Genomic DNA, 14,825 nt, shown 5'->3' with positions numbered 1-14,825 from the left:
TGGGCTTGTGGTGCTACACCACGTGCGTTGCTGGAGAGGCTAACGGCCCTCCACAACCCAGACAAGCTGTCTCCGGTCATGCAATTGGTTAGCCCAGGTGGCAAGAGTGGGTTCAACCCTACTGGATGCCGCCTAGGGACTAGTCTATATATTGTGGTTGGTTGCGGCCCAAGCCTTCAGTACAGTTCCAGAAAGAATAAAAGCATGAGTTATTCTGTACTCAGCCTTGTGTCATCATTCCTGCTCCCAAGAGCCCACGACTTAACAATAAGAAAAGTTGAGCGCCAAAGAATTGAGGCCCTTGAACTATGGTGCTGCAGAAATCTCCTACGAGTCCCTTGGACTGCAAGGTGATCAAACTGGTCAGTCCTAGAGGAGATCAACCCTGACTGCTCTTTAGAAGGCCAGGTCCTGAAGTTGAAACTCAAATACTTTGGCCATGTAATGAGCAGGAAGGACTCACAGGAGAAGAATCTAATGCTGGGAAAGATTGAGGGCAATAGAAGAAGGGGACAACAGAGAATGAGGTGGTTGGATGAAGTCACTGAAGCAGTAGGCGTGAGCATAAATGGACTCCAGAAGATGGTAGATGACAGGAAGGTCTGGAGGAACGTTGTCCATGGGGTTGCAATGGGTCGGACATGACTTCGCAGCTAACAACAACAATTTGATATCAGTTTTACTATATTAAGTTGTGAAAAAAATATGTGAATAGTTAGGATTATTTAGTAACTGAAGGATAAATGTCAAAATACATAATTTGAATTTGCTTACTAATAATATCATTATAGACAAAAACTGATTAATGCAGATTATAAAACTTAGCAACAGAAACAAATGTATAGAGGTATTTTATTATTTATCATTATAAATACCAATTTAATACTTATATGAAATTAAAATTTAATATAAATTCAACTGTCAACCATAATTCATAAGTAGTCCATCATATTATTCAGAACAAAATAATGCGTGGCTATTCACCCAACATGCTAATTTTAATAAAGTAAGTTAAATAATTCTGCTCAATATTTCTCTATCTAACATTATAGACAAAGCCAAATCTTTAATTGTTACAAGTCATCCAAAAGTCTTAATTTATTGATAAACTCTACATTTTCATTATTGAATCCAGTATAAATCCAACACAATTAAGCCCAATGCCTGTTCCTAAAAATACATTAAATAAATCTTTTTGAATAAAGACAATTCTACATATACTATATCTAATTGATTCTTCTCTCATTTTGATAGCATTAGTATTTCTAAATAGTTGGAAGACCCATGATTGCTCTAATGTGAAGATTTTGTATTGCACAGTTCTATCATATTCAAATGATGCTTATAAATAAAGACAAAAGACTTATCTAGATAAATGTGCTGCTAGGTTTTTAGCATTCTCCACACAGCCTTTTGGATGTCCTTGTTCCTGAAGCTATAAATGAAGGGATTGAGGAGTGGGGGGAAAACTGTGTAGAGAACAGCAGAAAGCAAATCCCAAGTATGGGAGGATAGACTTTGGGGCCTCATATATGCAAAGACAGCAGAGACCAAAAATAAAGAAAAGACAGTCAGGTGGGGAATACATGTGGAGAAAGCTTTATATCTGCCTTGAACTGAAGGGATTTTCAGTACGGTAGAGAAGATGTAGCCATAGGAAATGAAAATGAACCCACTACATAATGAATCTACAGTAATCCCTATAACCAAAATCAGAATCTGATTAATTCTTGTATCAGTACAAGAATTCATTAGTAAATGAGGAACATCACAGAAAAATTGCTCAATTATATTTAATTTGCAGAAATTTAACCTGAAAGTGAGAATGGTGTGCAGCAACGCATGGAACATACTGCTTATCCAGGAAGCAGCTGCCATTTGTAAACAGGCAACCCAGTTCATCATTCGTGTATATTGCAGAGGGTGACAGATGGCCACATAGCGGTCATAAGCCATGACAGTCAGCAAGGCAAGCTCTGTACCTACACAAGTGAAAACTGAAAAGACCTGAGCAGCACATCCAACATAAGAGATCTCCCTGTTATTTGTCAAAGAAGTAGCCATGGCTTTAGAGATCGTGGTTGAGATGAAGAAAACATCAGAGTATGACAAATTTACCAAAAAGAAATACATTGGAGCATGAAGGTGCTGGTTTAGGATCACAGCAACACCAAGAAGGAAATTTCCAATTAAGGCTAATAAGTAAATGACAAGGAACATTGCAAAATACAGAATCTGCATATCATGATCATCAGAAAATCCCATCAGAAGGAATTCTGTCACAGTGGATTGGTTGGCCATTTGTTTTGTCTGACTCCTTCTGAATAGAAAGAGAGTATTATAGGAAATTACTACAGGAAGTAAATATGAATACAAAGTTATTTATTATAACAATTGTATATATACTGTATTAAATTATAATTATCCCAATGTTTGATAAATATTCAGAGGTCAGGGCTACCCATTCTTAAAACGTAAAAGGGCACATACTTTCACATATATCACATTTTAGTCCTTTCTATGTTATATATGACAATGTAAATATTCATATACATATGTATATTAAATCCGTCTGTCATAGGGGATTACATTGACAAAAATGGTATTTTATAATGCTTGAAACAAAAGAAATTAAAAATTTTGAAAATCTTGCTGTTATAGATTGTTTCTAAGAAGGAATTTGCTTTTGCTACCCGTGTGCAAACTATATACATTAAAATATACATAATACATACTTATTTTCTGTCTCTATTTCCTCCATCTAAATGAATAATATTAGTTCTTATGGTAATTAAAAACTGCAAACAAGATAGAAAATAAATATATATATGTGCTTTAGGGAGCAATATTTTTCTCTTAGTATATGCAGCTTTCTTCATAAAAGTAAGGAATTAAATGTTTTAATTAACCAAAATTCAACTTTAATAGGCCAGATTTTTAGCTCCATTTGTGGGGAGGAGACAGATTAACTTCATAATTTTAATACAATATTATTTATTTATGTGTTTATTTAATTTTTATCCTACATTTATTAGTTTACAAAAAACTCAAAATAGTAAACCATAAACCTAACCCTTCTTCATTTTTTCCCCTCTAAAAACAGCCCTGTTTTAAAAGGAAAAAAAATACAGCTACATTTTGGTGGAGGAGAGATTTATTTATTTATTTGTTTTTATAAACCGCCCTTCTCCCGAGGGACTCGGGGTGGTGTACAGAGTAAGGTAGGCAAACATAATGAAACAGTACTGAAAAACAATAAACAAAACAAACTGGGACCCCAATTAGAGCTATCAGGCCAGGCCGGACTGCTGGAAGTCTTCAAGTCACGCCGGAAGGTGCGGAGGTCGGGGGCCATCCGGATTTCAGTTGGAGCTGGTGGAGGCAAGATTCCTAGATATTAAACTATGGTACATTTTTTACTGAAGTATATTTTTTTCTCAAATTAAAGAGGATATATGATTTTTAATTTGTGCAAACTCACCAGAAACCTTAATGCAATGTAACTGTACAGTTCTCCTGGGTTTTATGTATATGTCTGTTTGACATGTGTTCCCTCAATTCAATGAAGCCCATAGTTATGTAATTATCAACTAATTTCATAATAAATAAGTTATTATGAACAAATAAGTTATGACCTACTAGATTTATGTCAAATTAAATAAAAATTTGATATTACAATCAGAAAATTATTGTGGGTTTACTCAGTCAAGTTTATAAAAAAAATTGTAAAACAAAGAAAAATGGAAGTACTTCTTGAATGTTAATCTTCTTTTCCAGTTATGAACGATGATGTAGATGATACATTATTTTTTCTTTTTCCTCTTATTTTACTTAAATAATGTATATTTAATCCAGGGTACTCCTTTTAGCATCAGACATAACGAATAGCAATTTTTGAGAACTATCATATACAGATAAGATCATATACATTTTTAAGAAGAACTTCTTTGCTTGGACACTATCTCAGGTCGTAAAGTTGATTACTAGATCTGTCAAAAGCAACAGTATTATATTACTCTAGATAATCCTCATCTGTCCAAAAGGAGATGATTTCCTGAACAATATTGCACAGTTATTTCATTGCTGAAATCCTGAGCACATAAGAATTGTGGTCTTTACTTAAGTTCTACTTACCACGATTTCTGTTCTGTTTTGAAATGTTCTTGAAAGGTGACAGTACAAATTCACATATGCTTTTCAACCATCTTATAGATTCTAAGTTTCTGCTGAGAAGAATTTAAAGAAAGAACAGTTATATCACCCTTGATTTCCACTGTGCTTTAAGAAATCACTCCGTGGAGAAAGATCATAATTGGCATGCTGAATTTGAAGCTCTACATTGCAAAACATAAAAAGGACTGATTATCATCTACTACCTATCTGTCATCTACTATCATATTCAAGTATCATACTGCTTTAATACATCTCAGTGAAATCTGATACTTATTAAAAGCAGATCCAGAATGTTCCTCAGAAAGCTATTTTATATGTTTCCTAGATTAGCAGCCACTTCTGAATCCCATCCCAAAATCTCAGTCCCATAAAAGCTCTATGTCTCATTAGAAATCCTCTAATGAATCTTGTGGCTCTCTGAGGAGCAGATCCATGAGAAAAATTAGCAGATTTATCACTATCTCTAAACTTATCAGAGATTTTGAGAAAGAACATTTGATCCATGACACAGGTTTAGTGTTGGGCAACAACTGCCAGCCTGCTTAAATCACAGATAATACATTATCATCATCATCAACAACAAAAAAAAACCAACAACAACATTGTTATTGTTAGTCCTATTGCAAATATTTTTATTCCCCATCTCTTACAACTTTGGATATATATTAATATAAATGAATGAAGTTGAATTTAAATTGTCTTCAACTAGATATTTTATAAGTTTAATGTTGGGGTCAGTGAGGAAATTTATTTCTTGATACTGAAGGGTCATTTCTGAAGAAATGGGCAGCAACCAAATTTGATAGATAGATTAGACAGACAGACAGACAGACAGACAGACAGACAGACAGATAAAAAGAAGATAAAGGATGGAGTACAGTTGTTTTACATGCTTTGAATCCTTGTGAAATGCTACACATTGGCTCTACAAAGTATACCGTACCTCATATGTTTATTACTTAAGGCAAAGTAATATGTAATATTTGTTTCCCTTTGAGGGCTCTCTTCACAGTTTTCATGAAACGGGTAGGTGAGCTTTTTGAAATGACCAAATTGTGCATGTCACCTTTTTAATCTATAAAAGAAAACTAAACCAATTCATTCACCTGTGTGGATTCCTAGAAATTAAAAAAAATGGTAAGTAATGAATATGCATTCATAATGGGTAGTTACGACTGCAGAAACAATAATTTCAACCATTCTGCCTTCCACTGAGGACCCGTATGTTGCATGAACCAGAAAGACAGCTGAGAAAATATCTACAGACCCCTCACACCCTAGACACAATCTGTTTCAACCTCTTCCCTCAGGAAGCCTCTATAGGACATTGTTTGCCAAAAGAACTAGACACAGAAATAGCTTTCAGGCCATCACTTTGCTAAATACCTATAACCCATAGCACTGTCTTATGTCTAAAGATATTTAGCCAGGTAGTAGGCAGTATTTCTATTATCTTTGAAATCTTCACATTCTCTTTTTTTAAAAATTTTAATTTTATTAAACAAATTTTAAATAAAAAAACAAGAACATTATTACAAAGTACTGAAAAGTGTGTCAAATAGAAAAACACCAAAACACCCTATACACCAAAAAAAAAAAAAAAAAAACACAACATCATTAAACAAGACCGGGGAGTGTAATACTACCCCTAATTTCTTTTTCTCGTGCATCCCAGGCTAAGTAACCTTTAATTGCCAAATATTAGAAATCTATAATTGTATATATCTCCAGATACTTTACCTCAAATAATAATACGCAATCATCTGGTATTTCCCCCGTTGAGATTAAATATTCTATTTTGTAACCATGAATACCAGGAGTCCCAACTTTTATTAAAAAGTGATTCACTTTTCCCTTTGAGAATATATGTCATTTGATCTGACTCTGCGCATAGTAATACTTTCTCTATTACTTGATAGTCCATTGGAATTCCCTTCGTCTTCCAATATTGTGCATAAGTCATACACGCTGCTGTTGTAATATGTATTACTAGATACCAAACATTTTTTGGTACTTCTTGTGGCTTCATCCCCAAGAGGAAAATAGCTGGGTCCAATTGAAGATCATATCCTGTTATTTGAAATAACCAATTTTTTATATTGGTCCAGTAACGCCTAACCTTTGGACAAGTCCACCATTGATGGTAGAAAGTGCCCCTGGCAGAATCACATTTCCAATATTTGTCATTTGCATTGGGAAACATTTTTGAAATTCGTGCAGGAGCTAAGTACCATCTATACAACATTTTGTACATATTTTCTTCAAATGCTGTTGCTAACGTTAATTTTATATTTTTCTTCCAAATTTGTTCCCACTCTTCTAATTCTATAGTGTGACCAATATTTCTCCCCCAGGCAATCATTACATCATTTATTGTTCCCCCTTCCATCCCACGGAACAAAAGTGGATTATAGGTCTTAGATAAAAATTTAGCATCACTTCCCCATAAAATCTTGTCTAATTGTTGTGGGATTATATTGATTCCAAATCCCTATTAAACCTTGAGCTCATTTGAGAATACAACCACCAATCCAACTCTATACCCCCAGAATGTAACTCCTCCCTGGATTTAAGATTGCCTCTCAGATCTATGAGATCTTTATACCTATAATTTCTGTCTGGATTGTGTAACGTTGAATAAATTACAGCTTCCAAAGGAGTAAACCAGCCAGGTATCTTTGTATAGATCCACCCTCTCACCATATGCCAAGAGTTTATCAATACATCCCTAATATAATAATTAGAGAAAACGTTATATTGACTATCCTTCCTTGGCCAGAGATAGGCATGCCATCCCTGCGTTAAGTTATATCCTTCAATAGTTAACACCTTCCTTCTAGATAACACAACCCAGTCCCTAATCCAAGCCAAGGCAGAGGAATGGTAATACAGCTCCCAATGTGGGAGCCATCTTCTCATTCTCATTCTCCTTGTTGTGTGTTTCTTTGTCATTTTCATTTGGCAGCTGTTCACAACTCAAAATATCTTTGTATTCTAAAACAAAATTTTAGAAACTCAAATGTTTCATCTCATTTAATGATACTCTTTGGGATAGAAATGAGACAAAAAAGGAATTTTGATTACAATTAATAATATAGTACTAGCACTTCATGGCTTTTCAGTAGAATGACATAAAATATAAGTTGATGCACTTTTTCCCAAATTCCCAGAATTGTATAATGAAAATTTTGACAGTTGTATCTTATTGTCTTGATATAATGAAAGATATACGAAAGTTTTTTTTTTTTTTTTTTATTGAGATTTTTATACCGCCCTTCTCCCAAAGGGACTCAGGGCGGTTCACAGGGCATAAATATAAACACCAATACAAACATTAAAAAATAATTAAATTAATGCCCAAGTTAAAACCAGAATACTAAAACAAACCAATAAAAAACCCAAGTACCCCCATCAGGCCAGACCCGCTAGTTCAAATAAATGGGTCTTCAACCCGCGACGGAAGGATCGGAGGTCTGATGCCATCCGGAGCTCGACCGGCAGTTGATTCCATAACGCCGGAGCACCCACAGAGAAGGCCCTCCCCCTGGGGGCCACCAGTCGACATTCCTTGACAGGAGGCACCCTGAGGAGGCCCTCTCTGTGGGCGCGCACAGGGCGGAGGGGAGTCGACGCCGGCAGCAGGTGGTCCTCGAGGTATCGCGGACCCATGCCATGTAGGGACTTAAAGATCATAACCAAAACCTTGAACCTTACCCGGAAGACAACTGGCAACCAATGCAGCTCACGGAGCAAAGGTGTAACATGGGAGTACCGGGAAACTCCCAAGACAACTCTCGCGGCCGCATTCTGTACCAGTTGGAGCCTCCGAGTAGTCTTCAAGGGAAGTCCCATGTAGAGAGCGTTACAGTAGTCTAGGCGAGAGGTCACGAGCGCATGAGTGACCGTACACAAGGCCTCCCGATCCAGATAGGGCCGCAACTGGCGCACCAGGCGAACCTGGGCAAAAGCCCCCCTAGTCACGGCCACTATGTGATCCTCCAAAGTGAGTCGTGAATCTAGGAGGACTCCCAAGTTGCGAGCCCTATCCACAGGGGGTAAAAGCTCACCCCCCATAGAAAGAGGTGGAACATCCCAGGTGTCTCGGGAAGCCGGAATGTACAGCCACTCAGTCTTGTCAGGGTTGAGTTGAAGTCTGTTCCTCCCCATCCAGACCCGAACCGCCTCCAGGCAACGGGACATCACAGCGAGGGCATCACTGGGGTGGTTTGGGGTCGAAATAAAAAGTTGGGTATCATCAGCATATTGATGATACCCAACTCCAAAACCACGAATGATCTCACCCAGCGGCTTCATATAGATGTTGAACAGGAGAGGCGAGAGGACCGACCCCTGAGGAACTCCACAAGCGAGAGTCCTAGGGGTCGACCTCTGCCCCCCTGCCAACACCGACTGCGAGCGTCCCAGGAGATAGGAGGAGAACCACTGAAAAACCGTGCCTCCCACTCCCAATCCCCTGAGACGCTGCAGCAGGATACCATGGTCGATGGTATCAAAAGCCGCCGAGAGGTCTAATAGGACTAGGACAGAGGAATACCCCCTATCCCGAGCCCTCCAGAGATCATTCACCAGAGCGACCAATGCCGTCTCCGTGCTGTGCCCGGGCCTGAAACCCGATTGGTAAGGGTCCAGATAATCCGCTTCATCCAGGACCAGAGGGAGCTGATGCGCCACCACACTCTCAACAACCTTCGCAAGAAAGCGAAGGTTGGAGACTGGACGGAAGTTGTTCAATACAGCTGGGTCCAAGGCAGGCTTCTTGAGGAGAGGTCTCACCACCGCCTCCTTCAAGATGGTGGGGAAATAACCCTCACTCAAAGAAGCAGATATAACCGCCTGGAGCCAGCCTCGTGTCCTCTCCCTAGCTGCGTAAACCAGCCAAGAAGGGCACGGGTCCAATAAGCATGTGGTGGAACTCAGCTTCCCCATAATCCTGTCCACTTCATCAGGGGTCACAGAATCGAACTCCTCCCAGATAACATTGACAAGACCGCCCGTGTCCTGATCGTCAGACTCTGCCCAGCTGGAGTCCAAACCGGTCCGAATCCGAGCGATTTTATCCAACAGATGTTGACCAAACTCCTCGGCACGACCCTGCAAGGGATCCTCCCTCACCTCCTGATTAAGAAGGGAGCGAGTCACCCTAAACAAGGCGGCCGGGCGATTGTCTGCGGACGCGATGAGGGTAGAGAAGTAATTACACCTCGCCTCCCTCATCGCAGCGAGATAAGACCTAATATAGGTTCTTAACCGCAATCGGTCGGGTTCAGATCGGCTGGACCTCCAGCAGCTCTCTAGGCCCCGTTTCCGCCGCTTCATCTCCCGGAGCTCCGCGGAGAACCATGGAGCTCGCTGGGATCTGCGCCGGGTCAGGGGCCGCAAGGGTACAACCCGGTCGAGTGCCTCAGTGGCTGCCCTTTCCCAGGCTTCCACTAAGGCATCCGCCGAGCTGTGAGCAATGGAGGCAGGTGGAGACCCCAGCGCCGCTTGGAATCTCTCAGGATCCATTAGGCGTCTGGGGCGGTACCATCTAGTTGGCTCCGTACCTCCACGGCGAGGGGTGGCAAAATGGAAGACCAGCCGCAAGAGGTGATGATCGGTCCCTGACAGGGGCATAGTAAGTGGAAAGCCCCCACCAAGATCATCCAACCACCGTCCAGATAAGAAAATCAGGTCAAGGGTGTGGCCTCCCTCATGAGTTGGCTCAGAAATTACCTGCGTCAGGTCCATGGCCGTCATGGAAGCCATGAACTCCCGAGCAAGCTCAGATGAACCTCCCAGGGATGGTAGGTTGACGTCTCCCAAAACTATAAGTTTGGGGAACTCAACCACCAACCCTGAGAGGACATCGAGCAGCTCGGGCAGGGCTGCCGCTACGCGACTAGGCGAAATGTACACGAGCAGCAAGCCCAACTGCGCCCCAGAGCCAAATCTCATAAAGAGAGACTCACACCCGACTATCTGAGGAACGGTGGTCTCCCGCGGACATAAGGTCTCCCTAACGATCACCGCCACTCCCCCACCCCTACCCTGAGCTCGAGGCTGGTGTAGCACCCGGAAGCCTGGTGGGCAAAGATCAACCAAAGGGACCCCACCCTCTGGCCCCAACCAAGTCTCCGTGATGCAAGCCAGGTCCGCATGCTCACCCTCAACTAAATCCCTAATAAGGGGAGCTTTGCTGACCACGGACCTGGCATTCAGGTACACCAGCCGGAGCTCAGGAGGCTGCACATCCTCGCTCCCGGAACCTCGGGAAAGAAGCAGAGGGTCGGAGCGCCCCACCGCTTGCAAATAGCGGAGACGGCGCTCCCGGTAACGATATGGCCCCCTGTCTATCCGCCTGCTGCCATTCCCCGTCGTGGGAATTGGTAATCCCACGACCCGCTCATGAGCCCCGGAGACAACGACCCCTCGTTCTCCCCCCGCGCGGTCAGACCCAAGTCTGGCCTGAACTATGGTTGATTGGCCGCCCCCCAAAGCCAAACAACCCCTATCACCCACCCCCCTCCCCAACCCCGTAAAAAATTTTGATAAAAACAAAATCAGGGGCCTCTTGTTACATTTATGTTGACGGCCCCTACCCCTACCCAGCCATCTCTCAGAGACCCAGAACTCGGGCCCTTCATCGAGGTTAGAATTTAAAGAGGCGGGTCGCACCCAGGCGAGGGGGGCACCCCTGAGGGCGAGCAAGTCCGTGCTAGTATATTGTCGCATGTTAGTCCAGCAAGTCCAGAATAGGTAGTCCTGGAGATGATCAAGTCCATAGGAGGGTCGAAGGCCGGAAAAGAAAATATCTGGATCCACACCCAGCTGCACTGCCACTTAGCTGGGTGCCCCAGTAAACAGGTCACCCCCGCCCTCTCACGGCAAGTTGCAACTCTGTACCTGGGGATGGTCAAAGATATACTCTGGGTAGGTAGTTATATAATACTTGATAATGATACATTGTTATGCATTTTTTCAAGGTCATTTCAAGCTCTGTTCTGATTAAAATGGTTTAAAACAATATTATCTGGGATCAATATACCTAAGGATGAGGATCCCAATCTCTGACCAAAGAATTAAACCTTTGCTCATTAGGAATGCCTTATAAACATTATATTATAGACCACTGTATCAGAATGGAATAAATGTTATTGATATTGGACATGTTATTATATTTGACACATATACGAATGATGAGATCAAAATTACAAGTGGAAAGCAATCCATCCTTTAAGACTGAATGGACTTGTTAGTGATAGATTTTCCTTGTAAAGAGAGCCAGTGTGTTGTAGTGAAGATCTGGGCTAGATAATCAAGAGTCTATGACTGCTAGACCACCATTAGGGGAGAAAGAAATTACATTAAAAAAATTAACAAGAAAATACATAGAGAAAAGACTTTAAAAAGTCATTTGTAGCACTTTAAAAGAAAATCTCTTTTAAATTTGATTTATTCTGTTACAAAGTTTTCCAAAGGACAAATATGTCCTATTATCATGGACATGAATAAAAGCTTTTAAAGATTGCTGAATGCATTCAGATGGAATTTTTATGATTATATCTATGTTCCAAATTTGTTTGGATAGGACTTTTAGCTCCTAGAAAAGAAAAGAATAACAACTTGTTTTATTTTATTTTTTATTTTTTAGGTTTTTTTAATAACCACATGACTGAGTTCTGAAAAATTAGATACAATCTGGGGGGAATAGAGAGTTGTCATTGGACAGAATAAACATCTCAGTTAAAGTTAGAGCGGGATTTCTGTCACTTACAATTTTAAAATTTAATAGTTTTTAATTTTTCCCAGTGCCAAGAATCTATCACATGATATAAACTGAAATCGTTTAAACTGTTATTTACATAACCCAGATAAGTAGCAAAGCATAATATTCTGCTAAAGAGAGATTTAGAACAATGAATGCAATTATCCAGATCTGCTTTTTCTTCTTTTACTTCTTAAGCATTGTCCACATGGCCTTTTGGATGTCCTTGTTCCTGAAGCTATAAATAAGGGGATTGAGAAGTGGGGGCAAAACTGTGTAGAGAAGAGCTGAGAGCAAGTCCAAAGTGTGGGAGGAAATACTTTGGGGCCTCACATATGCAAAGATAGCAGAGATAAAAAATAAAGAAAAGACAATTATGTGGGGAATACATGTGGAGAAAGCTTTATATCTGCCTTGGACTGAAGGGACTTTTAGAACAACAGAGAAGATGTAGCCATAGGAAATTAAAATGAGCCCACTACAAAATGTGTCTATAATAAGTGCTAGAATGAAAATCAGAATCTGATTAATTCTTGTATCAGTACAAGAAATATTTTGTAGATGAGGAACATCACAAAAAAACTGCTCAATTATATTGGATTTGCAGAAATTTAATCTGAAAGTGAGAGTGGTGTGCAGCAAAGCATCAATCAAGGTACTGATCCAGGAAGCAGCTGCCATTTTTAAACAGGCATCCCAGTTCATTATTAGTGTATATTGCAGAGGGTGGCAGATGGCCACATAGCGGTCATAAGCCATGACAGTCAGCAAGGCAAGTTCAGTACCTGCAAAAGTCAAAACTGAGAAGGTCTGAGCAGCACATCCAACATAGGAGATCTCCCTGTTATTTGTCATAGAAGTAGCCATGGCTTTAGGGATCGTAGTTGAGATGAAGCAAACATCAGAGAATGACAAATTTACTAAAAAGAAGTACATGGGAGCATGAAGGTTCTGGTTTAGGATCACAGCAACACCAAGAAGGAAATTTCCAATTAAGGCTAATAAGTAAATGACAAGAAATATTGCAAAATCCAGAATTTGCATATCATGATCATCAGATAATCCCATCAGAAGGAATTCTGTCACAGTGGATTGGTTGCCCATTTGTTCTCTCTGACTCCTTCTGGACAGAAAGAGAATATCATAGGAAATTAGTAGAGGAAATGAACAGATTTAGTAATAGTGATGTATGCAATCTATTGAATGAATATATTATTAAAATAAAAAGCGACTATCACATTTTTAAAAACTTATATATAATTATTATTATTATTGCCTTTTTTATATTTTATATATAACAAAGTTTATCTATCCCTCTCTGTCAGAATGGATTAATAGAAAGAGAACATTTTAATAGTAAGAATAAAAGAAACAGAAGTGATAAAAATGTTGATGTGCTACAGCTGGTTTGTAAAAACTTATATTTTTTTATGTTAATGAAAACTGTATTAAATATATACTTTAAAATGTACATACATTTCTCTTTTTGTCTCTTTCTCACCATTTCCCCCCACATAAATTAATAATATTGCAAACTAACAATAAAATCTATGTGTTTTAAGGAGCAATACCTGTCTGTTAGTATTTTCATTTTCCTTAAAACAACTGAGGAATTAGTTATTTAAGCTACTATAATTCAACAGAAAACATTTACAATAGAGCTGGAGTCCAACCCCTTGCTCTAGCGGTAGACCTTATGCCATCTCAGACAAATGGCTGTTCAGTCTCTTCTTAAAGACCTCCAGAGATGAAGCACCCACAAATGCTGAAGGCAAGCCATTCTGTATTTTGCCTCAGCCTGTGTCTTTTACTGGCTCTGCTTCTGTGCCTATCTGCCTCCACCCACCTCTCACTCACAAGCATACACAATGTTGTTGGATATTACCATATAAACCTCCTAGAATTCCCACATATGTCGGTTGAAATACGTCCCTGAATTCACTGAAGCTCATAGTTATGTAAATGGGTGTCCAATTGTAGGATAAAGAAGTAAATGACTTAAGACATTTATGTAAGATGTGTCAAATTAAATAAATATTGATACTTCAATCAGATCACTGAATCATTTTTAAAAAAAATATGTAAAAACTAAAAACAAAAGTACTTTGAAATACTTTAAAAGGGTTCTTTTCTGCATTATGACAGTATAAGGGGTGAAATAGCTGATATATTTTTTCTTAATAAATTATTTTTATCTGAATTTATTCTTAGATTTAAGTAAGGGCAATGCTTAAGAACAAACACATATACTTCTAATAATATATATTTTTAACAAGGTATTTTTTTTTACTTAGATCAAATCCCAGGTCATAAAGCTGATCTCTAGATCTGTGAAAAGTAGGAAGATCCTTTATAGATCACCCTAGCTAAAAGTCATGTTCAGTCCAAAAATATATTTTCATGCAATTATACATTATAGTCTTCTTTATAAGCAATAATTCATAGCTAAAATTCTGCTTTCTTAAGTATTATACTTACCAATACATCTGTTGTTGTCTTGAAATATGATTGAAAATGACAATACAAATTCACCTGTGTTTTTCCACCATTTTATAGGTTCTAACTCTCTGTTAAAAAGAATTGAAAGGAAAAAATAATTATATCACCATTATTTTCTGCTCTGTTTGAAGGAATCATTCTCTAGAGACTAATCATAATTCTCATGCTGAAATGAATGGATAAATTGCAAAATAAGTAAATGAATGATTATCATCTACTATTGCTCATCATACTTCAAGAAAAAAAAAGATGAATTAAATAAGCATCTTCCCTGGCATTATGTTGAAAGAGCCAATCATGATTATTATTATTTTGCCCCAAAGCTTCTCCAATGAAAATAAAATATTTCTGTGGAACACCAAACCACAAAATTTTCCATAGTAATGTT

General features: G+C 39.1%; 2 protein-coding genes across 2 annotated transcripts; both read right to left on the bottom strand.

The window, feature by feature from the left end:
- Positions 1–1,383: 1,383 nt before the first annotated feature.
- Positions 1,384–2,301, bottom strand: LOC310650105 (olfactory receptor 14A16-like; the record flags this gene model as incomplete). Its single annotated transcript, XM_083378939.1, has 1 exon — positions 1,384–2,301. One exon carries the CDS (start codon positions 2,299–2,301, stop codon positions 1,384–1,386), a length of 918 nt encoding a protein of 305 aa, XP_083235065.1.
- Positions 2,302–12,124: 9,823 nt separating this feature from the next.
- On the bottom strand, positions 12,125–13,042 carry LOC310650104 (olfactory receptor 14A16-like; the record flags this gene model as incomplete). The annotated part of the gene is made up of 1 exon (XM_083378938.1): positions 12,125–13,042. One exon carries the CDS (start codon positions 13,040–13,042, stop codon positions 12,125–12,127), a length of 918 nt encoding a protein of 305 aa, XP_083235064.1.
- Positions 13,043–14,825: the final 1,783 nt, after the last annotated feature.

Source organism: Vipera ursinii, assembly GCF_947247035.1.
Source record: "Vipera ursinii genome assembly, chromosome: Z".
NCBI classification, from domain to species: Eukaryota; Metazoa; Chordata; class Lepidosauria; order Squamata; family Viperidae; genus Vipera; species Vipera ursinii.
The sequence above is the reverse complement of the archived record's forward strand: the minus strand, read 5'-3'. Positions and strand labels throughout refer to the sequence as shown.